The sequence below is a fragment of the Ixodes scapularis genome, unplaced genomic scaffold, assembly GCF_016920785.2.
Source record: "Ixodes scapularis isolate PalLabHiFi unplaced genomic scaffold, ASM1692078v2 ptg000830l_1__unscaffolded, whole genome shotgun sequence".
Classification (NCBI taxonomy): domain Eukaryota; kingdom Metazoa; phylum Arthropoda; class Arachnida; order Ixodida; family Ixodidae; genus Ixodes; species Ixodes scapularis.
The window spans coordinates 260,593-288,253 of NW_024610048.1; the positions used below are offsets into that span (position 1 = coordinate 260,593).

General features: G+C 44.7%; 1 protein-coding gene across 1 annotated transcript; it reads left to right on the forward strand.

Annotated features, from left to right (window-relative positions):
• The first annotated feature begins 1,792 nt into the window (after positions 1–1,792).
• On the forward strand, positions 1,793–27,179 carry LOC115327030. The gene is made up of 5 exons (XM_029987948.2): positions 1,793–1,918; positions 3,805–3,959; positions 20,691–20,764; positions 21,518–21,595; positions 27,001–27,179. Exons 1-5 carry the CDS (start codon positions 1,793–1,795, stop codon positions 27,177–27,179), a joined length of 612 nt encoding a protein of 203 aa, XP_029843808.2.
• Positions 27,180–27,661: the final 482 nt, after the last annotated feature.

The window sequence follows — 27,661 nt, forward strand, 5'->3', positions numbered from 1 at the left end:
TGAAAATTGACATTTTTCGTCTGGTATCACTACCTTGGCGCCATATTGAAGGCATCTCGCGTCTTATTGTGGCAGCAGTAGTGCCGTAGAGTTATAGAGCCGTCTTTGAATAACCACATTTCATAATTTGTTTTTGTCCTAATGAATTGCAAAGATGTTCCCTACCTGACACAAAAGGCAATCCACAGACCCTTAGTTTGGTTACAAAGCTTTTCTGTCGCCATCATAGAGTTAATATAAGAACGTAAAGCAGAAGGTCCCATCCATTTGGCCGGGACGGAACGGCGAGGCATAAACGCGGACATCGGCGGCCAAAGTTGGCGGGCCCGATGAGCCTATATCGCTGGCGACGTCTTAATAGGCACAACGAAGCAGCAAAACATCGCCTGTAAGCGACATAACCTTGTTTTTTTTTTTTTGTATTTCTTACTTTAAAAAAAAGAAAAAAAAAAAAAGAAAAGAAAACATCTGAATTGCGCGTTGACAAACTTAAATAAGGTAGACAACCGCTCGAGCGACCTCAAACTCTCGCGACAAAACGAACACACCTAAACCAGCCTATTTCAACATGCTTCCAATATTAAGCGCATGTTATTATCATAATGACATGGATCATTATATGCTACTGTGTTCTTGCATTGTCGATGAGCCAATGGTACTAACAGGCCAACATTGATTATTATAAGCTCGTGTTTATCCAACGTTTGAAAGCCAAAGGTACAGAGCTGCCAGCAGTGTCTATTTTTGCCAGTACCCATCAAATATTGGAATGCCGATGGTACTGACAGGGTAACGTTGATAATTTTATTGTAGTGTTCTTTCAAACTTAGAAAGCAATGATACCGAAAGGCCAAACATTGGCCGTTTTATGCCAGTATTCATCCAATATTCGCAAGCCAATGGAACTGACAGGCCAAAGTTGCCCATTTTATGCCAATGCACTTCCAGTATTGGCTGCCAGTGTATAAGTTGGGATATCACTGAAGATTTTGTATATTGACATAGACCATATTGGGAACAAATTGGCTAAAGTGGATCATACATAAAGCTATTTTTGACAGTGCTCTTACAATATTGACCCAACGCCGCGTGCTGCCTGGGTCTTGTCTTGGATGTGGCGGTGGTTGTAAGAGAGCTTCAGCAAAGCGACATCAAGTTTTCAAATAGCGGAAACAACACGCGGCCGACTCAACTAGTGTGGAGCAGCTGCTGCCGTTTGGAAAGTTTGGGCAGGATATCGAAACATTCGAAACGACAACAGGATGTAGACTCCGGTTTACTTTCGTTATACACAACATAATATTTGCTTGTTCAAAGCTCATCGTAAGATATTTGAACTCCACTTTTAACCCCCCCCCCCCCCCCGCCCTCTTCCCCAGTAACAAGCGAAGTTAAACCTAAACCTACATGAGCCTGATTTAAAAAAAAATATAAAAAAGTAATGTGATTTCCCACATGTCTGGCCTTCTGACTATACTGATCGTATAATGAAACCGGGCATATGGGCAGGAAGTATATTTAATGAAGGGCAGAGAATCGTGGCAATTCACCGATTCGCTCCTCTCGAACCGGGGAAACAGGCAATTTTACTCACACCAGCTGTGAATATTTTCCGTGCCAAGGAACTAGATTTGTGTCACGTGTAGGGCATGCGCGTGCGCCGTAATGCCAACAGCGCCACCACCGCGCCGCAATTCGCACAAAACGCACTGGTCTATAAAGCCCAACGCTCATTTCGCTGTGGCAATTTTAAGGAAAACCGAGAAGATCCATTCTGCGAGGTGAATCTACCATGGCAAGGATGCTCTACATCAGTCTTATTGCTGTCGGCGTTTTCTTGACTCCGCTGTGCAACGGCTGCAGCCCGAACTATTTGGAACTGAATCCAGCGCTTTCTAAGTATCAGAACGGCACGAAGGTACGAAGATCTAATCCAAGGCTATGTCCAATTTATCCGTATTCTTGCAGTGGCGCCTGAGTGTGTACTGCACTGTCGTGCGGTATGTACGCCAATTATTTGTCTTTCTTTAGACGTTTTGATCAATCGTAAAAGCGATTGGTGCAAATTCCAATACAAATGCCACCCCAGTGACAAATAGGGTGGACGCCTTTTTTCACCGAAGGCTGCACGATCATTAGGTCTAAACAATTTTAAAGATATCTTTGAGAATTTCGTGACCTCACAGGTTGTAATGAAAGGGGAGTAACTGCAACTGTTGTTTCCAGAATGAATCGCCGTTTGTTCAGTTTGGGTCATGGTGTGGGCACGCAATATACGTCATCGATGTGAAACCCGAAAACTAATATAATGCGTTGCAACCTTCTGGACATACAAAATATGAACATTTCAGTGGTTCTGCGTGCAGTTTTAGATTAGTCATTTTGAGTGGTTTCATGGCAGAATGAAACGCGTATTATAAAAACAAAGTGTGTTCTGTACCATTTGTTGAATTAATGGGAGTAAATGAACGGAGCTTTGCAACAAAAATATTTAAGGGAATAATTGCAACAGATAAATCAGATCATGATGTAGAAACCCGAGACTGTGGTAAAAACAGGGAAACGGTGTCGAAGAAGAAAGACAGGGGAAAAGAACGTCTCAAGCTTTTAGCACAGTCTCGGGTTTCTAAATCATGATCAACATCCACCAGCACGCTTGCGCACTCACTGTTTTTTCACATAAATCAGAGCAGCGAATATGGGTGAGCACGGGAGACGGATGTTCTTGTGAAGCGCGCGGCACACTTTTCGGGCCTTCTACGTCGGTTCTTTCATTCCAGCTTACGCAGAAAAATTAGTTATAATGACCCTTCTTGAGCGGTAAGATTATGGTTAAGCCAATTACTTCGTACCACATGTTTTTATGAGAGGAGTCAATGTTTTAAAGAAGAACAAAACCGAAGATATTTAGCATAAAACGTTGGTGTCAACAGGTTCGCATGAGGCAAGAAAAGCGTTGCAAAGCTTTATTCCCGCGCATAACATTTGGTGTAGCAGTTTAATGGCGTTATATGTTCGGGGTAAACTTCTCTCACACATGTTGCGCGATACTGATAGCGATGCATTACACGCTTTTAAGTATACACCGCGGGGTCGGGGCGTGAGAACACGGCACCGGCGCATTTGCTTTACTTTGCTAACGTTGCGGTATAAACATTGTACCTTATTCTGTGCCCCAGTCAGTGCCCCGCACGATCATGGCCCGTGAGTCATGCAGGTATGAATGGAAAGATTTTAGTTATGAGAAGTAAATAGGAGAAAGCAACGAAGGCCTTTTTTTGTTAACGTTGAAAAACATAAACGTTTTTGGTATAACATCTCTACTATATTACCTCTGGTAAAGAAAAAATAATATGTCCCTTGAACCTGTGTGCTGGGTTAAAGCCGTGGTTCGCAGAATGCGTTTCCATCTGCTTTGCGTCGCTGCCGTTCTATGTGAGATCCCATTTAACGCCGTTGAGTCAACATGTGTACTGAATTTTCCTTCGAAATTGCATGCGAAATACATCCATACAGCAGAAGCGTATTTAAACGCTATCCGCTATATTTAGCACGGCAGAACTCTCGCACCGCCTCGCTGCGTGATGTCTCACGGAAACTCGCTCTCCTGGCCATACGTGTATTGTTTGTTAAGATTACGCCTGGGAGTTTTCTAACCAGTGAACTATAAGCGACGTTAGGTTTACAGTGGTTCGTTGTAGTGATTGTCCCTGACGTGTTGTTCTTATGAAAAAGTTGCAACTATAGGTTTACAAACGCTCTATGCCTCAACGGGTTGTCCTTCTTTTTATTCCGCTCATGCAGTGCTTACCAATAACAGAAAAGTGGTACATAGTGTACAGGAACTACGAGAGTGACCCACTATTTGGAGGAAAAGCTCAGTGCGGCAAATTTTCGAGCCTGGGTCCGGAGGAAGATGGGGGATTTGCAATGAAACTCCAATTTAAGCACTGGTCAATGTAAGTATTGCTATAGGGATTGTCACAATGCGGATTCCCAACATGCAGAAAATAAATAAACTTTCGCAGCAGACAAAATAATTCCCTTAAGGTATGGCTAATTCCATTTCTAAGCCTGTAAAAGGTCAACAGAATAAGCGGTCAACACGGGCGTGATGAGAGAACAGCACGAACACATTGCATCTACGTGTACACTTCTTCCCCCTTTATTCTCGCTTGTCTTTCAGCTGATCACCTAGTCGGGGATGCGCTATAAATTGTTACCGATACGCATATATATATATATATATATATATATATATATATATATATATATATATATATATATATATATATATATATATATATATATATATATATATATATATATATATATATATATATATTGTTCTAAAAAAATGTGCTCTGGGCTGAGCAGCTTATATTAAGGGTTTCCCGGTAGCTGTATCCTTCAGATAAAAAGGACAGAGAAGCAAATCGGTGTGGTTATGGCTGCTGCTGTCGGTTGGAACAGCGCGTGTCCTTTTTGATCCGCACGTGAAGCCAGCCCCCCGTGCTGCTTCGTCGTGCTAGGCCAATGGCCGATACACCTTCCTTTCTTTACAAAAAAAAAATGAAATAAAACTTTCACACATATATACATTACACGCACACACACACATAAAAGAAAACTATCCGTCTTGCTCAAAGTTCTTGTCATAGGTTAGACGATGCGGAGGACACACTCGTCGGGATGATCTTCGGGGCGGAGGCGGCGATGGTGGGGTTTCCGGATGCTGACTGCAGGTGCTACCAAGACCGCTTCCTGAAGGAGTCATCTGTGGTGGCACAGTTTCGTCTCCAGTGTCGTACCCGTCAGAACCAGTTTCATCTGAAAAAAAGGCCTTTTGTTGAATTTTAAAAAAAATGTTGACGATTCCGGCGCATTTCTCGTCCCCTTTCCGTGTAAACTCGGTAGGAACTTGGCCCTCCGCTGCCTACCACCCGCGCTTTCGTGTCCCATGATTTGGGGCCTCTGACGTTAACACAATCTCCATCTTCCAGTGCGGGTAGTTGGTGTCCCTGATGCAAGTTCTGAGCATGCTTGCGCACGGCGCGAGCGGGCCGGGCTGTGAAGTCTGGAAAAAGAGTACGCGGCCTGCGCTTCATCAGTAGCTCTGCAGGCGCTTCTCCACACTCGAGTGGCGTCGCTCTATAGTTAAGTAAACCTAGCCAAAAATCTTCGCTGGAATGTAGACATTTTTTTAGGAGCCTCTTTACCACTTGAGCACCTTTCTCGGAGAGGCCGTTGGACCTGGGAAAGTGAGGACTGGAGGTCACATGCACGAAGTCAAAACGCGCAGCAAAATTTGTGAACTCTCGTGCAGTGAATTGTGGTCCCCCATCTGTGCATACTTCCATATGTATTCCGTGTCTTGAAAAAATGCTTGACAGAACGTCAGTAACTGTTTCAGACGTCGTGTCCGGCAGCTCAGAAACTTCCGGAAAATTTGAAGAGTAATCGTAGACGACTAAATAAGTCTTACCTGCGTACTGACACAGGTCTACGCCAACTCCCGCCCATGGCTGCTTAGGTGTTTCTCGCATCATCAGTGGTTCAACTGGGTGTTGATACACAAAATGTTTACAGGCGGAACACTTGCTTATCCACGCAACAATGTCAGCTGTCATTCCTGGCCAAAACATCAATTGCCGTGCACGAGATTTACATTTCCCTATTCCTAGATATCCGCTATGTACACGATGTAGCATCTCTCGTCTTAGACTTTGTGGTACAATAACTTTAATGCCCTTTAGCAGTATGCCAGCAATCACTGAAATTTCCGATAGGAATGGCTTAAACTTTCCTTGCAGTGGCGCTTTATTCATAAGGGCGTTGATGACGTCTTGCAGTTCGCCATCTTGCGCCGTTTCCTTGATGAGTTGTGTCCTGGTCTTGTCGCTGACAAGAGTAGCCAGTACAGCTGCTGCGAGGACCTCGACATCGCCTGTAGTTAAATCTGTGCTTCTTGTGTTTAGCCGGGACAGCGCATCTGCCAGTACAAGTTGCTTGCCGGGAACAAACTGTAACGTCAAATCGTATCGTATCAGTCGTAAAAAATCGCTGAAGTCGTGGCGGCATGTCTCCAATAGCTTTTTTTGCTATTGCTAGTAACGGACGATGGTCCGTTTCGATGGTGATGGACTGACCGTACACAAACTGGTGGAACTTTTCGCATCCATAGACTATGCCCAGACTTTCTTTTTCAATTTGTGAATATCTGCGTTCACTGTCTGTCAGTACACGTTATGCATATCCTACTGGGCGCCATTCTTTCCCGTGCTGCTGGAACAAGGCAGCCCCTAGTGCTGCCTTTCATGCGTCTGTAGACAGTTTAGTAGGTTTGGAGGGGTCAAACATAGCCAGTACTGAAGCTTCTGTCAGCATTCGCTTTAATGCACACCACTCACCAGTATGGGCACTGCTCCATTCGAAGACTGAGTCTTCTTTGATCAAGGCTCTAAGCAGAGTTGTTCGATCGGATAAATTAGGAATGAACTTTCCGAACGAACTAACTGCTCCCAGAAGGCGTTGAACCTCCTTCTTATTCTTGGGAAGTGGGAGGTCCTGAAGGCACTGTATGAGTTCAGGGTCTGGTGTGATTCCCCTCCAGCTTATGTTCTCGCCAAGGTAGCGTATCGCTTGGACACCAAACTGGCATTTCTCAGCATTGAGTGTTATTCCACCTCATCTTGCAGCTCTCAGTGCTGCTCTTAGTCGAAGGTCATGCTCTTCACGCGAAGAGCCCCAAACAAGAACATCGTCAATATAAACTCTGACACCTGGAAGATCGTCAAATATTTTGCTCATGACCTTTTGAAAAACCTCGGGTGCTGAAGCAATGCCGAAATGAAGTCTTAAATAACGACAGCGCCCAAAGGGTATCGCAAATGTAAAAATGTGGGACGTGTAGCTGTCAAGTGGAATTTGATGAAACCCGTTATTCGCGTCAAACTTCCTGAAATATTTTGCGCCTGTCAATTCTGCTTCGATATCTTCTCGACGCGGCAACTGAAAATGTTCTCGTTTCAAGGCGGCATTTACGTCCTCGGGGTCCATACAAACACGGATCTTCCCGTTTTTCTTCCTTACTACAACTAAAGGGCTTACCCAGTCAGTGGGCTCCTGGACCTTGGTGATTATACCGCCTGCGACCATCCTCTCAAGCTCGGCCTTCAAGGGGTCACTGAGAGCATGTGGAACACGTCGGGCTGGTATAACTACTGATTGTGAGTCTTCTTTGAGTACCATCTTGTACTCCCTCTTAGTTCTTCCGAGGCCCTGGAACAGTCCTGAGAATTCAGACATCACTCGCTGCTTAAGACTGCTGTGGTCACTTATCGAGTCCACTCTGTTAACTAGCCCAAACTGTTCACAGGCTTCAAGGCCGAGAAGGGCCTGCTTCCCTTTCTTCATGACAAAGAAGATAAGTCAACCTCTTCGTCCGTGAATCTTAACTTCGAGAGAAACTTTCCCAGCGTGCTCTAGTGGTGACCCTCCGTCAGAACGTAAGGTGGTGGAACTGTGCACCGGTGTTGTTGACAGCCGTAGCCCCTTGAACGTTGAGAGTGGTCGCAAATTAGCTTGGGCACCGGTGTCAACTTTTAAGCGGGCGTCGTGGCCGCCTTAAGCCTGTTTCACATGCAGCAATTTTGGCCCTAAAGCGGCGCGATTTCTGCCGTCGCGGCTCTCGTGCCGCTCAATTGCTGGTGCTGGCCAGAACGCCGCGACGGCAGAAATCGCGCCGCTCTAGGGCCAAAACCGCTGCATGTGAACTAGGCTTTACTTCGCGGTGATGATCGAGTCACGTTCTATTTCCTTTTTTCCGTTCACGGCTAGAATGTCAAAATCATCGGTGTCCCCGTCCGAGCTTGTTGCTGGATCGAGCACGTTGTCAACAGACTTCTTTGAGCTGTATACCTTGGCGAAGTGATTCCTCTTTCCACACTGTTTGCAAATCTTGCCATATGCTGAGCATCTGCGGGGCTCAAACAAAGCTGCAGTACTTGCACTCTTTTCTCGCTTGGCGCTTTTCGTTACGAGCGACGGGCTCGACATTTTGTTCCAGCTGTTCGAAAGCTTTGTTCTGGTGCTCGGATATCGCGGCGCACTTGCAGGAATCAACTGCCTTGACAAGGGTCAGATCCTTTTCTCGGAGAAGCCTTTCCCGAAGTTTTTTGTTGGATGTGCCATATACAATTTGGTCACGCAGCATGGAATCAGACAAATCCCCGAAGTTGCAGGTGCTTGCCTTTGTCTTCAGGTCAAGAAAGAAAGTCTCGAAACCTTCTCCAGGCTCCTGGACTCTGGTTCGAAAGATGTATCGCTAGTAGGTTTCGTTGACCCTCGGAAGCAGTATTCTTCGAACTGGTTCACCAACACCCCCCATCGCAGTTTTTCTTCTCGTCTTCCGTCAACTTGAATGTGTTCAACACGTCGATTGCTTCTTGACCGGCAATGTGGAGGAAGGTTGCAGCCTTTTGGTATTGCGTTCTTGGCTCCTTAGTCTCCGTGGCTGCGAAGTAAAGCTCCATCCGTTGCTTGAAGCGCTTCCAGTTCTCGGCAGCATTTTCAGATAGCCGCAGTCCTTCTGGTGGCTTCAGCTCAGCCATGTGGAATCTCAACTCTCACCTTTCGGCGGAAAGTTCTGACGCTTCTGACACCATGTATCGTTTAGATAAAAAGGACAGAGAAGCAAGTCGGTGTGGCCATGGCTGCTGCTGTCGGTTGGAACAGCGTGTGCCCTTTTTTATTCGCACGTGAAGCCAGCTCCCCGTGCTGCTTCTACTTCTGTTAAAAATATTTCGCATGTACAATTTTTTTTTCTTATATATATATATATTTATTTCTCAGTTTACTTATTATATACGCCAATATCTCCTTCATTATCTTTACACACTTCCGAAATTAGAAATATCCACTGCCATTTAAACGCTGCCTAACAGTCTACTGCATTACTTCATCTCTGTCTTTGTTTATAACTGTTTTAGAAACAAACATTCGTCGTAATTTTTTTTAAAAATTAATTGAATAGGTAATCGTAGTTTGTTGTTTAAATATGGTGTATGCTTTGAGACATCCTCACTTCTTACGCTCCGTTGAAGTGAATGTTTTATATTTCAGTTATTTACGTAGAGTCGGCACCTATAGGTTTTTGTGGATTGCAAGACTATTCAATGAATCGGTCAATAAATTTTACGCGAGAAATGATGTCCGTAGGTATTGCGTTAAAAAATAGAACGTTCTGTGTGCTTTTATAGGATTGAATATAAAATTATATCGCTAAATATGCAAGGAAAGCAAAACGTTGTGTTATTTTGTTTTCTACAGAGCCCGACTTGAATTCAATTATCTCTTATAGGAGATGCTTTCAGGCACTGCAAAAAAAAAAAAGACAGAATAAAAAAAAACAAGAAAAAAACAATTAACACAGTATTTAAATCAAACATTAACAGTGCTCTTGATACCAGCAGGGCACAGTTCGTCGGTGCCTGATATAGCGTGGAACCAGCCTAAGTGAACTTGGCGTTCGAGCCCTATAAGGCAGTTTCTTTTTATTCCGATGCACCCACAGGCATTGGCCGGCATCCTTCACCGTAATTCTCCTAAACACTAAATATGTTTTTTTTTTTTGCTACAACAGTTCAATCAATGAAAATGGCTGTCGTATTTGCTGCAGTTGTCAGCTAAGCTGGATGATATTGGGAGTACATTTGGTTTTTCATAAAGGACAGACTACTAAAGCCAATAGCTGTTCATGTTTACAGTAAACAAAGCGGATAAGAGCAATATATTTCGCAGCCCTCCTTGGTTTCCTACTGCTTAAAAATATCAGTTATGTTCAAATGTCTTGCAGTCCGGTATGCACTAATCGATTTGTGAAGATCAAGTACGCGGTCCAACCCTTTTATTGCTATCTATTCCATAGGCAAAAACAAAATCGTTAAGGAAACAAAAAACTGGGGCTCCATTCTACGCAGTGAAGGTGGTTGGCCAGCGAAGCTGCGGTATCAGCTGTCGCGATTGCCCACTGCACTGTACCAAATGCCACCGCTGGTGGCAGCACGCCGTCGCTGGTCCTATTGCCGTCTCTTTTGCCTTTGCCACTCCTCGTTTCCCGTTGCCCCTCGGGAGTCTTTACTGTGCGTGGCCTACCCATAGCGGTGCTGCAACAACAATAAAATCAGTTGCTATACTCCGTTTCACCTTACGCCCAAGCGCAGCGGATGCTACGAGCCATCGGAGCCAATCTAAGCGCGTGTGAGTGTCACGTGACCTTAGAGAGGGTGCACAGCGACGCGCGGAAGGCACATTACGGGCTAGGTCCACAGAACGGGATTGGCTAGGATAGCTCGTAGCGTCCGATGCATCCGAACGTATTGGCGACTCCAGAGTTATCGAACGTCAAGCCGCTAGATCAAAAAGCCATGGCGGAAGGTTCACCTTCCAGCCTTCCCCCCCCCCCCGCCCCCCAGCGCGAATCACATATTCACAGCGCCTGGTGATTAAAGCACGAAGTCGTGAAAGGAGGTTAAAAAACACGCTATAAAAATCTCCAATAGCCGGGTTCTTCTTTTATATATGAAAGGCTATAAAGACGTCACTCCCTACGACGCAAGCTGCCGTCGCCGCGGCGCCTTAAGCAGCGGTAATCCTTCTCGGGAAACGTAGGCGGTGAGTGCTACGTGCTACGCAATGTTATCAGGAGCGCCTTACCATCAATTATCAGTTTCGAATGCTTGTTTTGTGCTTGTTCTTTATTGAAACTAATGCTGTGATGTATGTTGTATGCGTGATATGCACTTTTCGCTTAAGTCGCTGAAGCGATTGAAGAGTTATATACAGCTTCAGGGGGAGGCTGTAAAACGAGACGTGACCTGGTTATGTTAGCTATTTTGTACACTTTGTTGACGCCCCGATAGCGCCGCCTTTCAGTAGCCACCAGGGTGCACCTGGTGCGTGCAACACAACGCACCGCCTGCACGAACTACGTGGAAAAAAAAGGGGGGGGGGGGTTGCCTGAAGTAGCACATGGCTTTCTGGGCCGAGGGCAACCATGGACAGTCGCATGCCGACTTTTTCAATGTCGAACTAACCATCCCGTCTCTCCGTCTCTCTAACAATAAATGTAGATTGTTGTTTTCAATATCCTGGCTCCGTATTGATTCTCTGGGTTAGACATGCAGCAAGGTAACTTTCCCAAATGGCATCCAACGTGAAACCCGAACCTACGACCCCGAGATTAAGAGTCTCGTGCTTTACCGACCAAGCAAGCCAGGCGGTCACCCGGTGACACAGCCCGTCGTCCTAATAAATGCTTCCCACCGTGATTCAGCTGACCCCTCTGTTGTATTGGCGACATCAATCAGGATTCAGGCCCGGGTCTTCCCGCGTGTGCTCCTGAGGGAGGGGGGCGCGGAAGAGAGCATCAGCAATTTCGTTTGTCTCTACACGATAGTGTAGTCGTATTGGTGTAGCGTAAGCGGCCAGCGAGCAAGCCGACCGGCAGGGTTCTGAAGTCTTTGCAGCCATGACAGTGCTAAGTGCTCACACTGAATTAGGAATGTTGTGCCATCTAGGTACAAGTTAAACTGCTTTAACGCATAGACTGTGGCCAACCGTTCCCTTTTTGCAACACCGTAGTTCCACTGTGTGGACGTAAGTGTTTGACTTGCAAAGGCGACTGACCGAAGCACACAGTCATGCCCCTGCAGTATACCGGCACCCACGCCGCAATCACTTGCATCTGTCTGCAAAACAAAAACGTTGTTTTAAATACGGGAGGGGCAGACATGAATTTACAGTCACTTCCTTCAATAGGACGATGAAGGCACTCTATTTTTCAACGTTCCAGTGCCACTGGATGCCTTTTTCAAGAAGGTGATTTAGTGGCTGAGAAATTTTGGAACAGTATACGGAATGAAATCTCTGTAAAATACAATATCTACAAAATACCTCTGCAGACTTTTTACGTCATGGCGGCACGGACACTCAGTTAGCGCGTGCACTTTTGTCTCGTTAGGACGGAGTGTGCCATGTCAACCATGAAACCAACGAAGTCGATCTTTGGTGGGGCCAGCTGAACTTTTCCATAGTGAATTGTGAGACCCACATTACGCATTTACTCGAGTAGTATGTTCAAATGCTCGACGCGCTCTTTGAACGTGCGCGAGAAGACAAACACGTTATCCATGTATTCAATTGCAAAGTTGTACTTTGCGACTCCGAGTACAACGTCCATCAGATGTTGAAACTCGCTGGCCAGTTTGACAAACCGAATGGCAAGTTGGTTAACTCAAATAATCATCTGTGGCAGATAAACGCCGTCTTCTGCTCGTCCAATGGGTGCATATCAATCTGAAGGAACCCGCGCCTGCAATCGAGCGTTGTGACCACGGTCGCGTTACCGAGCGCTTACATTACGGAGGAAATACTAGGGAAAAGGTAATTGTCCCGCACAGACACATCGTGAAGGGGTCTGTAGTATGTTTGACGAAGACTGTCACCAGATTCTACTGGACGCAACGACTCCGGTCCAGCCCCGTTCTTCCGAACGGTACCCGGGCGGAAACATTTCCGGTCCCCTAGCATTCACGGCTACGACCCGGTTGGGACCATATATCCTTCCTTTTCATTGACCGCCGAGAAGTGTCGTCGAAGTAGTGACGCATTCAGCTGCCGCTGGAATCCAACTGCGGCCGCTGACCGCGAAATGCTTAAAGCGTGAAGATGCATGTTTCGCGACACCACCTTGTTTGTGTGACGCGCCTCCTCAAGACGGCCTTTATACGAACCTGTTCAAGGACTATTCAGCGGCGGTGTGTGGGCTCCCCGATTGCGCCACCGTTTAGTGGCCACCAGGGTGTGCCCTTCTGCGCACAACATAACCCGCCGCGTGCACGAATTGCGGGGAACAAAAGGGCGCTGCTCGGACAATAAAATACAGCTATCTGAGGTGACACGGGTGTTTCTGGGTGGAGGGCAGCCATGGACAGTCGCCCACCGACTTCTTGAATTTTGAGCTAACCACTCCGGCGCCCTCTAATATTAAATGTAGTTTTTTATTTTTGTTTCTGAAATTCCCGGTCCGTGATTTTCGTCTGGGATGGGCAAGTAGCAAGGCTAGTTTGCTTGAAATTTTAGCAATAATATCTGAATAAAAACCTTAATAATGAAAGGGATATCAAAAATTTCCCGTGTCACGCGATACACAAAGAATACGTAATCTGGCGGCCACCCACGGCATGGTTGAACTAAAAATCTTTCACCAGTAAGGTGCTGGAACTAAGAATCCCTTCAAACAGCGACGTATACTTTTGTACTATAACTGTATTGAGGTTTATCTTTTATAATTAAAACGGCAATAATCCTAAAATATCGAAACATAAAAATAGCTGTATGAGTGCACATTGGATACAGGACGCGGACAGAGCCAATCAGGGCAAACAAGATAATGGTCCCGGTGTATGAAGAAGTTCACAATACGTTTAGACAAAAAAAAAAAATGCTGTGTGCACAGGTACAATGAGCATGAGGTTTACGAACACAAATCGAAATTTTTATATTTAACTCTGTTCTGAGTTTCTTCATTTGCTTCATACTTTTATATTACGCGTCATGATTGGGTGTCGTGTTCTGCAGGAAAGCTGTTGTTGCTGATTAGGGGCTTTATGGCGCAAAGCTACTATGGCCATACTGCGCCAAGCTTGTTTAGTTGGGACATACTCAGGACTTTTTTATACAAATTATCGAAAAGAGGTTCATATGACAAGGTTAAAAGTCATAGAGTTAAAATTACAACTCCAGTAGGAAGCCGGTTTTTCTTAAGTAATTTATGACACGATCAAATGGTACTATAGGAGTCTCCCCAATTAGCAGCGCTGGGTGAAAAGGAATCTGGTGTGAAAAAAGCTCGGGGAAATGTGTACGTCGTTCTGTCTCAAGCCCTGGGCACAGCCACAAAATGTGTGAAATTGTTAAACGCTCCCCACAGTCATCACACAGGGGTGGGGCTTCCCCCCTGAGCCGATGTTTGTGGGTGAGGAAGGAATGTCCAATTCTAAGACGACACAAAAGAACTTCAAGGCGGCGGGTTTTGTGGGATGCACTCTCCCACATACCAAGAGCTGGTTTAATCCTTTGAAGTTTGTTTTCGCATTCCTGACTCCACTCCGATTGCCATAGCTGGAAAACTGATGATTTTACCAAGGGCTTCATGTGTCTAAATGGAATCTGTCAGGTATTTGGCAGTAGGTGCTTAGAGCTCGTGGCCAATTCGTCTGCTCTTTCATTACCTAGGATCCCCACATGGCTAGGCACCCAGCAGAATTTTACGTCTCGGCCAAGCCGCAGACGACATTGTACCTTAGATCGGACAAGTTGTGCCAGTCTATTTTTACTTACCTTTATTGAGCAAAGTGTGGTGAGCACACTTTGAGAGTCCACGAATAAAATAGATTTCATCGTCTTGCTGATGAGGATATATTCCAAGGCCATCAACACTACATAGAGCTCTGTTGTGTAAATACTTGCACATTCCTTGAGACGCAGAACCTTACTGAATCCTTCAGAGTAAACTGCTGATCCTACAAAATGCAATGATTTTGCACCATCGGTATAAAATTGGGAGTAGTTATCATACCTCTTCTGGACCTCAAGAAATTCTTGCTGAATCACCACTGGGGGGACGTTATGTTTATTGAATCTAGTAAAATACCAATCACAAAAGACGGGCAACGTACTCCACGGAGCTCCATTTTCACTCTTCTGCAAAAGGTCGGTCTCGTCAAGGCTGAGTTCAAGAGATGTACAAATGCCCTCAAGGCGAAGACTTAAAGGCGGTACAACCCTGGGCTTATGTTCAAAAAGACGAGCAAACCGAGGATGTTGCAATTCACCATAAGTTGGGTGAATTGGGTAGGACGAAATTCTGGAAACAGAAGTCACAGCAAGATTACGTCGTCTGTGCCTAAGTGACATCTGATTAGATTCAGCGTACAAGCTAGGAATGGGCGATGTGCGGAAGGCACCTGTAGCGAGCCTTAAACCGAGATGATGCACAGGATCCAACATTTTCAGTGCAGATGGCCTCGCTGAGTCGTAAGCTATAGCACCATAGTCCAGACGTGACCGGATAAGGGAGTTGTACAAGCGTAGTAGACATACTCTGTCGGATCCCCATGACTTGTGCACTAAGACTTTAAGAATATTGGCTGATTTAAGCCACTTCTTCTTCAGGTCCTTCAGGTGGGAAACGAAGTTTAACTTTTAATCAAACGTTAAGCCCAAATATTTATGCTCTGTTTTTACACTAATAGGAACCCTGTTTAGCGTCAGTTCTGGATCTAGAAACAGCCCCCGACGCAGAAAAAATGGCACGCAGATAGTCTTCTCAGCTGAAAACTTAAACGCATTGTCGTCAGCCCACTTACTAATTCTGTTTATGGTAAGCTGCAGTTGCCGCTCACAGCTAGACAAATTACAAGAAGAGGCCGAGATGTCAATATCATACACGTAGAGGGAGTATGAAACGGGAGGTGGAATTACCTTTGACAACGAGTTTATCTTTACGGCAAACAAGGAGACACTCAGTACACCTACTTGCGGAACACCATTTTCCTGGACATACTGGTCGGATAGTGTGGTGCCAAGTCGAGCTTGAAAGGAGCGACCTGTGAGAAAACTGCTTATACACCGCAACATGCGACCACGCACACCAGAGGCATACAAATCATGAAGGATACCATACCGCCATGTCGTATCATATGCTTTCTCCAGGTCGAAGAAAACAGAGACACAATGTTGCCTATTTACGAAAGCTTCACGTATGGTTGTTTCCAGACGGACTATGTGGTCCAAAGTAGACCGCCCTTCTCGAAAGCCACATTGGTTATTAGCAAAGAAGTGGTTATGCTTCAAAATATATATCAACCGCCTATTAATGAGGCGTTCGAAGGTTTTGCCAAGGCAACTCGTTAACGCGATTGGACGGTAACTACGTGGGTTCGAAGGGTCCTTCCCAGCTTTCAGCAAAGGAATTACATGCGCCTGTTTCCAGATTTGAGGAAAGTAAGCTGCTTCCCACAGATAGTTGAAAAAACCTAGTAGTGTGTTCAGCGATTCACGAGACAACTGACGGAGCATTTCATAGTGGATTCCATCAAGTCCTGGAGCCGACCTCTTCTTGGAGCCCAGAGCCACCTCTAGTTCTTGCATTGTGAAAGGAGTGTTGTATGTATGGCTCAGAGCTACAACCGGACATGGGTATACGGTGACACTCAGCACTTGCTTTAAAACGTTTAAATTCCATGCGATAATTTTGGGAGCTGGAAACATTCTCAAACTGCTCTCCAAGCACATTAGCAACATCTTTCAGCGAATTAGCAGGGGAGCTAAATATAGAGGAGTAACAAAACAACGGTAATCCCCTTTGATTTTTTGTACCTATCCCAAACTTTGTTGGATTCGCCCTTTTGGGGCTTTCACCACTTAGAAACACAAAGAGTTCCTTGGGTCCGCATAAAGACGTGTTTATTGACTGCAATGTCAGCACGCTTCGCTCTTAGACAATGAAAAGTCTGGGCGCTGGCTCAATTGCCAGTATCACCCGGTCGGTTTCCCGCGCTGCCGCATTAGACAGATTCACGGGAAGTCGGAGGCCCACAAAGAAAAACCGAGCTCCGTAGAGCCAGGGCCTCCGCCGACGAGAGCCTCCTGGCCCACCTTCGGGGCCAGCTTATGTAGCCTCGGAAAATGGACGCGCCCGGGGAGGCCACTAGCAGTCGCGTCCATTATAACTCTCAAGGGTGTGCCGAAGGCGCGTTCACCCAAATGGGCAAGGGAGAGCCGGCCCCTTCGGGGAATTCGGCCTCGTGGTTCCTTGTATCCGGGAGGCCGACGCCATTGGTGACGACGGCTCCCACGGCCTGCTCGAAGCTAGGCCTGGATAGGGATAGAGGGAACCCCATGGTTCCCACAACTTCCTTCTCCGAGACAAAACTATTTAGGGAGGAAATGTACTTGGTCCAGGACTTCCACTTAGCTTTCCTCCTAGTCCATCGGGCCTTTGCTTTTAGTCTTTTAAATGCTATCCTATTTGAAGAAGTAGAGTACCTCCGAAAGGTATCCCATGCCCTATGCTGCTTTTTCCTTGTGGTAGCACATTCCTCGTTCCACCAAGGCCTACACCTCTTGGGTAAACTTTCAGACGTGCAAGGAATGGCGTCTTGGGCGGCACTTATGATTTGCTCCGTAACATACACTGTCGCTTCTTCAGGTGACAAATTTGGTAGAACTGACGGGTCAGGCACCGCATCAAGTTTAAAGAGTGCCCAGTCGGCTTTGTCCAGTTTCCGCCTAGGGGTTCGTTTTAAAATATTCGGCAGAGGAACTAGGCTATCGATTACAACCGGGAAATGATCACTTCCAAAAGGGTTGTCTAAAATCCTCCAAGAAAAACAGGAAAGTATTGATGGTGATGAAATGGAGAGGTCAATGGATGTGAAGCAATTATGAGTGGAACTATAAAATGTTGGGTCTTTCTTATTTAAAAGACATATGTCTGACGAGAGTACAAATCTTTCTACAACAGCGCCACGAGAGTCATGGTGCTTACTGCCCCACATGGGACTGTGAGCATTAAAATCACCACAAATTAAAAAAGGCGTTGGGAGTTGCTGAACCGATTCTTGAAGTTCATGAAGATGCAGTTGACGATGAGGTGGTAAATACAAGGACAGAACTGTAATGAGACGTTCGGCAAGAATACGTACCGCAACTGCTTCTAGTGATGTACGCAGAGGAACTTCCACACATGCTATGCCACTCCGTATAACAATGGCAACACCACCAGAAGAGTGGTCTGAATCCCGATCCTTTCTAAAAACGCGGTGATGATCAAAAACATTTGTATGGGTGTTGTTAACATATGTCTCCTGTAAGCACACAGCAATGGGCTGTAGCTCATCTAGAAAGAAATGAATGTCACCAATATTTTGTAGGAGACTTCTACAGTTCCACTGTATAAAACTATATGTGTTCATGTTAAAAACGATTTAAAGTAACAACAAAACAAAAAAGGAAACCTGCTCTAGGTGCCCTGGGGCGGTTTGGGTGCGGTTACTCGCGGATTGAGCTTTTTCTGGGAAGACTTTTTAAGTCTGGTGTCATACGGTGGGACTGAACGAGGGGGAGGAGGTTCACCAAGTTCCATCCGCTCCTCCTCAGGCTGAACGGCTGAGAGAGCAGCTGGTACGGACACCTCCTTAGATGTCGAGGCCTCTCCTAGCGTCTTAAAAGAAAACACACCCTCCTTCTTTCTGGGAGGGGTCCGAGTAACCAAGGCAGGCGCATCGTTCGATGGCCCATCCTTTGGAATGGAGGAGGCACCAATGCCTTCTTCCCGAGGCTGCTGTTGCCGCCTCTCCTCTTGTCTCCCCTCCATTAGCACAGAGGCATCCTTCGCCTCTGCACCATCTGGAGGCCCCTGTGGTTTCTTCGGTTCCAACGACAAACGGAGTCGTGGACCGAATTTTTGTGAGGCAGGGGGATGTGGTGGAATCCCCAGGTCATTAGGACCGACCTGGGTTCCTACCTAATTTTTGTGAGGCAGGGGGATGTGGTGGAATCCCCAGGTCATTAGGACCGACCTGGGTTCCTACCGAAGACTTTGATGGCACACCCCCTGCACGTGCCACCAAAGAGTAAGGCCCCTTCTGCAGGAAGGAGAATCGCTTCCTGGCTTCGGGGAACGAAATGTTCTCTTCCACTTTGAGTGTTATAATTTCTTTTTCTTCTTTCCATTTTTTGCAAGATCAGGAATAAGCAGGGTGAGACTCTTTGCAGTTGATGCAGGAAGGTGGATTCGAGCAATTCTCTGTAGGGTGATCATTTTTGCCACACTTGGCGCACGTTGTCTTTCCACGGCAGCTCAGGGCACTATGGCCATACCTCTGGCAGTGAAAGCAACGCTGAGGGTTTGGCACATACGGCCGTACTTTACAGTTTAGATACCCCGCTTTGACCGATTCTGGGAGGGCTCTCAGCTCAAAAGTGAGAATGACATGCTTTGTCTTAATCTCCTGACAGTCCCGGCGAAAAGAAATTCGCTTTGCAGCTATGATTCCTTGGTCACAAAGGCCATCGACAATTTCCTCTTCGGGGGATTCTAGAAGGTCATCTTCTGATATTACGCCTTTAAGAGTGTTCAAAGTGCGGTGGGGTGATACAGTAACCCTGTAGTCAGAAACCAAGTTGAGTGCCAGCAGGTGTGAGCATTGTTGAGAGGTCACAACTTCAACGAGGAGATCTCCAGATGGTATTTTTTTGCTTTAAAATTCTTTCCGATCACAAATTCAGGAGTCTTCGAAACCAGGAAAGGGGATAGCTTGGATAAGGGTTTTTCCATTTCAGAATGCATAACAAGAAATCGAGAAAACTTCTCCACGGGTGTAAATGCTTTCATAACGTGTACTTCGGTCCGGACCCTTTTCAGGGCCCGATCAGGTTTTTGGTTTTGTTTGGAACCCATAAGAAATGGGGAGGTGTTCGGCGTCTGTAGCGCACCACCCACCACGGAGCCCAACATGGGGATAGGTAATGCGCCATAGCAATAAAGGTTTCGCTGACGACATTACGCTATCAGTGCTACCAAGACACTATAACCTGGTGCGGGTCCAGAGAAGGGGTCTATCGCCACCCAAGGTTAGCCCTTGCCGCCAAAGATGGTGAATATGAAAGAAAGAAGAGCAGAGAAAAGAGAAAGATAAGATGGGATAGTAGAAGATGTGGCGACTGACTGAATCATCCTGGTCGGGCCAAGCCAGGACACCCGTCTACAGGAAGCAGGGGCCAAAGGGGTGTGTTGCCTCGCCCGGGGGGCCCCGAAGGGTCCAAACCTACCCCGGGCTCAGCTCAACCACCAGGATGCCGTTTTCCCTGGACACGGGCTCGCCACGCAAAGCCAGACGTGGGTGGGTCTTAGCCACCTTTTACTCAGGGTCTGCGGTGTCGCCAAAGTGGCTGGGGTCCGTGGTGACGCTAGTCACCAAGCACCTAGCACCTAATGTGCAGGTGCCCCCTGCGGGGCTCGGGGTACGTGGAGACGCCACTCTCCAAACACCTGTTTTCACAGGTGCCCCCTGCGGGGGTGCAGGAAAGTAAATAAAAAATAATTATATGGCCGGTTGTTCAATGTCTCCATTTAATATTGGCGCCCATACCCGCAAGCATTATCTTCTAATTTTTCTAAATATTCCTGCATGATCTAGCATTAGAACTCTTGACAACTTACTGACGTCATGGGTGGCATTTCGAAGCCTTTGACTGTGTAGCATATCGGCACATACCACGTAGCGTTTCGTTCAACTAAAGTGCTGGTTGAGGTTCACAGTCAACGGTGTTTGACATCCAACGAATGGATTCATTAAATATTTTAATTTGGCGTGTTTACATGTTCCTGCTAGATGTAATTGGGAAATAGTTCCCTTTGATATAGTTCTTAGGGCTCAAGAGCTACCTTGAAGGCAGAAAAAAACGAATCAGCAACTGTCATGTAGTTTTTTTTTTTTTTAAGACACGTTTTATTTCTTTTTACATTGTATACAGTATTTAAAATTTGTTGAGATATGTCCACGAATTGAGTAACATAGCTTGAAATAAGCGTAGATGTGTTTTTCTTTTTCTTTTCACAGAAAAGTGGTGTCAACCCCCAAGCCATCTGAAGGATACGATGTGGACAATACGCAGTACTTTCATGTAGTGGGTAGTAAGTATATCATTTTACCATAGTCTTGTGAGGGTTGAATGGGAAACATTCTTGCTCCCGATATCGCAGCTGCGATCTTCGTCTTGAGACTGTTTCTCCCGTAGCAGTCAAGTCGTCGTCTTCTCGTGGTACGGTATCTAGTGGGATCAATTCAATATTTCTAAATCTGCAAATATCAGAAACGTTCACTGGAGCTCGCACTCCCGTTTGCAGCAACTTTGGCGGAACATGGAAATAATTTTGTTCAACACATGGCTTGCAGTGACGTCATATCAGCAGCCATTATGGTGGCTTAGCTGTTGAGCGTGTACACATCGCGACACTGTTAGCGCGAACACGACATCCGCGCATTTTCGCATTTTGCTTCTAAATAGTATTAGCGAGCACGAACTTTTATCGCTTACATTATAGAACTAAATGAGCTCTTTCCGTAGGAATAATAACTTGGATGACATCCCTTGGTTTCAAAAAGAAAAACTGGAAAAACCGGCGATCGCTTGTTCGCGCTAACAGTGTCGCGCTCTGTACGTTCTCGAGCATGTATTTTGCACCAACAAATTAAATTTTCATGTTAAGTACAGGTACGAATGATAACAAATTACCACGAGAACGGGGTGATAAGGTACTGTGCAAGCCATTTACTCTTTGCACAAGTGAGAAAACGTTTGCACATCTTCTTGCAATACCCTAAATCGTTGTCTTCTGTGAAACATAATTTTAACACTAAAACGTATTTTGATTTCGTCTCTTCAGAAAAGGGTTCAATGATGGTATACATTGCGTACGATGACTGCACGACTTGCCTGGTGTTCAGAAATCCCTACGTTAGCGGTAAGTACTTTTCTCCATACTTCGATGGCACTTTTTTTGAAGTGCTCAAATAATGATAAAAATGCAACATGTTCCAAAATGATCTTGCTCGGGTCCGATAACATCATAGCACTTTGCTGCTTTTGCCTGTTTTACACCACTGTCGATGGCTTCTGTCGACATATACATGTCCGGTCAAGTTACAGCTTGATATTGCTCTGCAACATTATATTATAAACTTTAATTTTGGGGTTTCTTTTTAAAAAGGAAAATTGGCAAAAAGGCCGTTGATGCAAAACCTAGCATTATGCAAACCTGCTCGTCATAAGGTAAAACTGTCGACATAAAATAATACTGACAGACATTGTAAATGTACACGGCGAACCAGTGGACGTGTCAGGTAGCCTATTTTGCCTTTATCGGTATCAAAATTGTGTGTTGAGGGGTTCAAACCAAGCGTGATACCAGCCGCCCCTTATGGTATACACATCGAATTCGACTCCAAGAGGGCGCTGGTCACAATACGATCCTAGTTAGTGGCTTAATTATGGTGTGTCAGCCTAAACAAATCACCAAGGTAGAAAGTCCTGATGCACCTGAATTCGTACAGAGCAATGCCCTTGAAACACGAGTACTTTTCGTTGTTTGTGCAGTTAGCCAATCAAAACGACGTTAGCTATTATAACCTGATACCGATTGATCTTTTCGATACGAGGAATGCCAATAATTCGTGTATAACGCGCTGCACAGTGCAGTGTCCTGTGCGCTTACTGAGAGTGCTAAAGATGAACCCTAGAAAGTTTTAATGGCGGGCCACGGTTCAACTAAAAGTAAGGAAAAAAATTTATCAGGGTCAGGTTTTGAATAAAAAATGCGCACTCATTGACAGCCTCGGCTGCTCTTTTGCCACTTTCAGGATGGTAGTGAACCAAAATGAATTGAATGTAATTGATTGGGCAGCCTGAGAGTTTGTCACCCGAGCTAATATTTGTTCTTTCCAACCTTGAAAAGAAGAACAAGGGGGGGGGGGGGGTGCGGCGATACGGGCGGTACGTTCGTGTTAAATGTTGAACTTCAGCTGTGTAGGCTGTTAGAAAAGATATAAGTTAACCTCGCAAAGTTTTATTTTCTACTTCTGCTATCACTTGAAGAGTGCACCACGGGGAAACATATCTCCATTAGCGATGTGGATTCGGATATTTCTGTACTGTGTACCCTTATTCGCGACTCCAACTCACGATAGGTGGCACCACTCGTTTTCCAAAATGGCGGTTATAGTGAGGGTTGGAGATGTGTGCAAGTATACCAGCTGCTGAGCCTGTGTAGTGCGGTGGCATCTCTGAGCAACACAAATTATTCCTGCTTATACGAGTAAGCTAGTGTGTTATGAGAGCGGGTCAGCTATTTATCCTGAAAACAAAAACAGTGTTTAGCGTAATATTTACGCCAGGAGGCACGTTTTGCTTTTGGGACGAGACCGAAACCAACCTCCATTTTGGATTTAATTTCTCCATATAGGTACTCATTTTGGATTCTTTAACAACTCAAGATGAGACTGACGACGAAATTATTGAGTTAAGGAAGTTGTTCGGCAAAAACTTTATTTTTTGACATGCGTATCTGATCCATGAACTTCAAAATATTTTGGAGTATTCAGTATCAGAGTCAGGATATTTTATACACTTAGAGGTAACATAGATAATTCTGTTTGTTGAAAATATCAGTGCTGATGTATTTGTTGAAAAAATCAATTTTGATATTTGTGTGTTTTGCTGCCTTTTCGCGCTCAGAAAATCGTGATATGAACTAATAAACTGTGGGCCTTTTAGTGCTTTTTGGGGTATTTAGATGATTAATTGCCTTGAGATTATTTCCACCTCAAGAAAAACAAAATCAATGAAAATTTTACATAAGTATTGGCACTGGTGATGAGGTTAGAATATGCTAACATAACTTACAAATTAACAAACTGTTCACACTACAAAATTTTAAAGACGAAATCCGAGTCACACGGTAGAAGTCTGTATGTATGTGTGTCTGTTTAAAGCAATGCGTGACGCATACGACTTTATATTACATCCACTGTTTGACTGCTTGTTCATCTTGATTACGTTGTCAGAGTGTTTTAGAAGCTAAAGTGAAAACAAAACGAGATCTTTCTGGAAAGAATATTGTGGTTAAATATCGTATTTTTGTGATCGTGGAGCTTAATTGGGGGCCTACATGCTGAAATTTGTATTAATAATAATAAAACATTTAAGATATTTTAATTAAAATATTTCAAGCTCTAACAAAATTTGTTGCTTATGATATAAATTCAAACGCGCGAACAAGTATGGGAGTGAGAAGTTTTCAAATTATTAGCACTTGCGTCAATTAGAGCATTTTTAATGAACAAGCTATAAAATAAAAATAGTCTAAAATTAAAGAAATGATTCTAGCAAATCTGAGAAATCCATGTCAAATTAAAATCGCAACTTCTGACAATCAGCAAAATTTTCAGAGTCTCCGCCAGTCCTTCCAAACCAAATGCACCTCCACCTTTTCCCAATAGAAAAAAAAGTAAGCAAAAAAGAAAAGAAAAAAAAGTATAAGTAACGGATGCCGTTTTCGTCCTTTTTAATTATCATTCTTCCCATAACATGTATTTCCTTCAATTTTTACGCCTCGTCTTTGCTGATTTCGGCCTTTCTAGTTCGAAGGAACACCTACCCGCATGCACGTGTCCTCACTGTAGCACATTTCCTTGGTGTTGGAAATGAGTAAAACAGTAGTGAGTTTTAGTATTGCGTATATGAACGAACGCAAGTACTATATTTTTGCATTAGTGTGGCGTGTTCCACACTGCAAGTGAGCGGACACCAAAATTGAGGTCTTCCATTGGAGCATGGCGACGATACAGATGCGCAGCATGGGGCACGCAACTCTAGTACAAATCATAGCGCTTGCTTTTGCTTCTATGCGCAATACTAAAACTCTCCAAGAAGGGCAATCCCATACCGGGTGTAGCTCCACGATGGGACATTAAGGAGTGTTGTTTGCATTCGGAAATGTCATTGTGCCAGCCATGATCGCGAGCGGTTCCGCCGCGCCGGTTGAGCAGGGGAACCGGGAGACCCTCACTAGAGCGCTTCCCGTTTCCGCCACATGATGGCGAGCAAACAGCTGTAGACGCGTATAGCCTAAAAAGATCCTGCTCTCTATATATTTTGCGAGCTCACCAAGCTTCGTATGCGGCGATGTATTTACGGCAGTTAGCAAATAAAGGTGCCCGAGCTATTTAAATAAATACTTTTGCATTGGACATTACGCTAGAATACAAAGCTTCTTTAACAGGCATTCATTAATTGGTTCATACTATCACTTCGCTTTCTTGGAGAGCTCAAATCTGTTCATCAGTAAACTATTTTGTACCAAATTGGTTTGTGGAACCTGCCACAATTAAAAATCCACATAAACAAGGGTGCCATTTCTTCTTCTTTGTTTCTTTTCACAGAGGTGATTGAGACTGTTACGTTCTTCAGTCTCTTGAGGAAGCGAAATATATTTTTGTCGAAACGTCCGCTGCAACTGTGAGGTACCTCAGGAGGCTTTACAATGCGACTTTAAATCCTAGAGCAAATTATATTTCACAAAAGCAAAAAATTGCGAGGCGGGTGTAATCGATAATTAATACTTCTTTAATGTATAGCTACTTGATTTCAATTTTTTTTTCATACACCGCGTTATTATTTTTGCCGCTATACTCTGCTGCGTGCTAAAATAAAACCACGCGAGCTCTTCCGAAAGGCGCTGGAGATGAGATGGGAGGAAGTGAGGAGGCACTCGCTCCCTCTCCACTACTTGCTCTGCTAAGACGATTGAGTGGAGGCCTTTGCGTGAGGAGATCGTTCTGCTTTTTTTAACCTGCAACAAAATACAATGTGTGATTAAAACGTTCCGGGTCTAATTTTGTACGTAAACAGAGAGGCTAGCACAATGATGCGTGCGCAGCAGTCGAAGGAAGGGACCTTCATGTTTTGTTACACCAAATGGCGTCGCTCTGTAAATATTTAGAGCTGCGCTACACGAAGTTTTGTGATCACGTGCACGGGGAACAATGTCCATTTCACTCTAAAGTTAAAACCAGAGCAAGAGAAAATATAAATTCTGCATCAATGTCGGCAAATACAAAACAGACACCTTTGACATGATTCCCCAGGCTTGAGTCAAAAAGCAGTTAATTTTGAAGGTGTTTTGAATGGCACTAGCGCTTTAGGAACGGCAGACTATCGCTGGAAGACGAAGAGCGGTGATGCGACCTTGTCAGAACTTTCCTTGACTTCAGTGAAGTTCTGCCATTCTTGAGGCACCGGTGCCACTCAAAAGACTTGCACAACTCACTGATTTGTGACACATGCCTTCTAAATCCTTTCGGAGGTCTGTTTTCGGTTTACCGAGTTTGACGTAAAATTGATGTTTGCTCTCTCTCTGGCTTGCAATCTATGGAAATATCGCCATTATGCTAGTGGATATGGTAAAAAAAAAAATCGTGTAGCGCAGGTTCAAAAGTTCCCACAGCGACAACCTTTGGTAAAACGAGACACGAAGGTCCCTTCCTTGGACTGCTGGGCGCGCATCAGTCTGCTGACCTCTGATTTTACGCTACAAAATCAGTCCCGGAACTTCTTGATCAAACCTCGTATATTAGAGATTCTTAAGAGGAGACATGCATTCTGTCGTCTTTTGCCGCAGTTTTTTTTATTGTAGATGTAGGCAATATGATACTGTTAAATGGTACATGCGATAGCCGGTGTTTTTTTGCTTTTCTGTTATAATTCTAAGGCTGCCACTCACTGTGGGTGAAAGTGTCCTTATTTGGAGCATCACCGTTATCTTTAAACATTAGTGCCAGTCAATGTGTGTGTAAAACGTTTAATGAAAAAAAAAGAGAGAAGTCAATAAAATGCGAACTTCGCTGTTGTTCTGTTCAAAGCAACTCTGTAGTCCGGTGTAGATAAATTTTCGTGCGGTGTTTAGCATCACATCTCTATAATTTTGTTTGTCACCGAACACCAAGGAGAACCGAATGTTGTAAGTAAAGTCTCGCCTCTTCAAAAATGGGGTGGTGTGACACATCGCATTATTGCTTAGATTCGTGAAACTCCGAAGAGAATACGGGGAATGACCAAGTTCAAAAGGCGTTTATATATCTCGAAGACGCCATTTGTGCAGAGGCATTGAGCACGAGCTTCCCGAAGAGTAGCAATTGACTCACCGCGTGATTGACGGGAAAGTGGATATTATTTTTTTAAGTGTATTCAACGGAAGTGTTGAGAACTTCTAAACTGCATTCGAAGCAAGCTGTGTTGGAAAATGGGATCATAACCACATTCATTAAGCTTTCTAAAAAAAAAATGCCAACCATAATCTTTATAACGTTTCAGAAAATGCGTGCACCCTTCTCCAACCTGAAAGCGGCCTGGGAAATACACCAATGTGCTGCCGGTTCATCTTCGACCTTCTCTGCGGCACAGGGCAAAAGTATTACACCTACGACAAAGAGACCTGTTCGAAAAAACACATCAAATGGTGGCCATGGTGGTTTAGGAAACATATCTTATAGATAACCTACAACGTCAATGTGCGCTGCGCATTCAGAGTTGGTTGGCACACTCGGAAATGAAGTAGCACATTAATATCCTGCCCTGAGAAATAAATCTCTCTTCACAACCTGACTATTTCTTGTTGGTCGACTCTTCTCAACATCTTCACCCTGTCCTGTGGGAATATTTTTATTTTTTTATTTTTTCGATACTCTCAGCGCACTGGGACATATTACAGAGGGAAAGGCCATATACATTCCAAGAGACAGCAGTTCACATACAAAAATGAAAAGTAATCCATCTTTTTAGAATATAATCGGTTCGACCTAATGTAAGAAAAGCTGATAAGGTACCATTCAGTCGACGTACGTTCTTGGTACGAAGGTCTCGATGTAGGCTGACGTTTCACAATGAGGTATGAGCACTTTACTATTATGATCGACTCTCGCAGAAATGTATGAGAGACTAGAGAGTTGTTTCCTGTTAGGGAAAGTGTTTTAAT

Excerpts from the sequence above, each read along its gene's own strand:
- LOC115327030 (XM_029987948.2), top strand. The coding sequence starts at position 1,793 with ATGGCAAGGATGCTCTACATCAGTCTTATTGCTGTCGGCGTTTTCTTG. Across the intron at positions 3,960-20,690 it reads CAATTTAAGCACTGGTCAAT|AAAAGTGGTGTCAACCCCCA; the intron begins GTAAGTATTGCT and ends TTCTTTTCACAG. Across the intron at positions 20,765-21,517 it reads GTACTTTCATGTAGTGGGTA|AAAAGGGTTCAATGATGGTA; the intron begins GTAAGTATATCA and ends TCGTCTCTTCAG.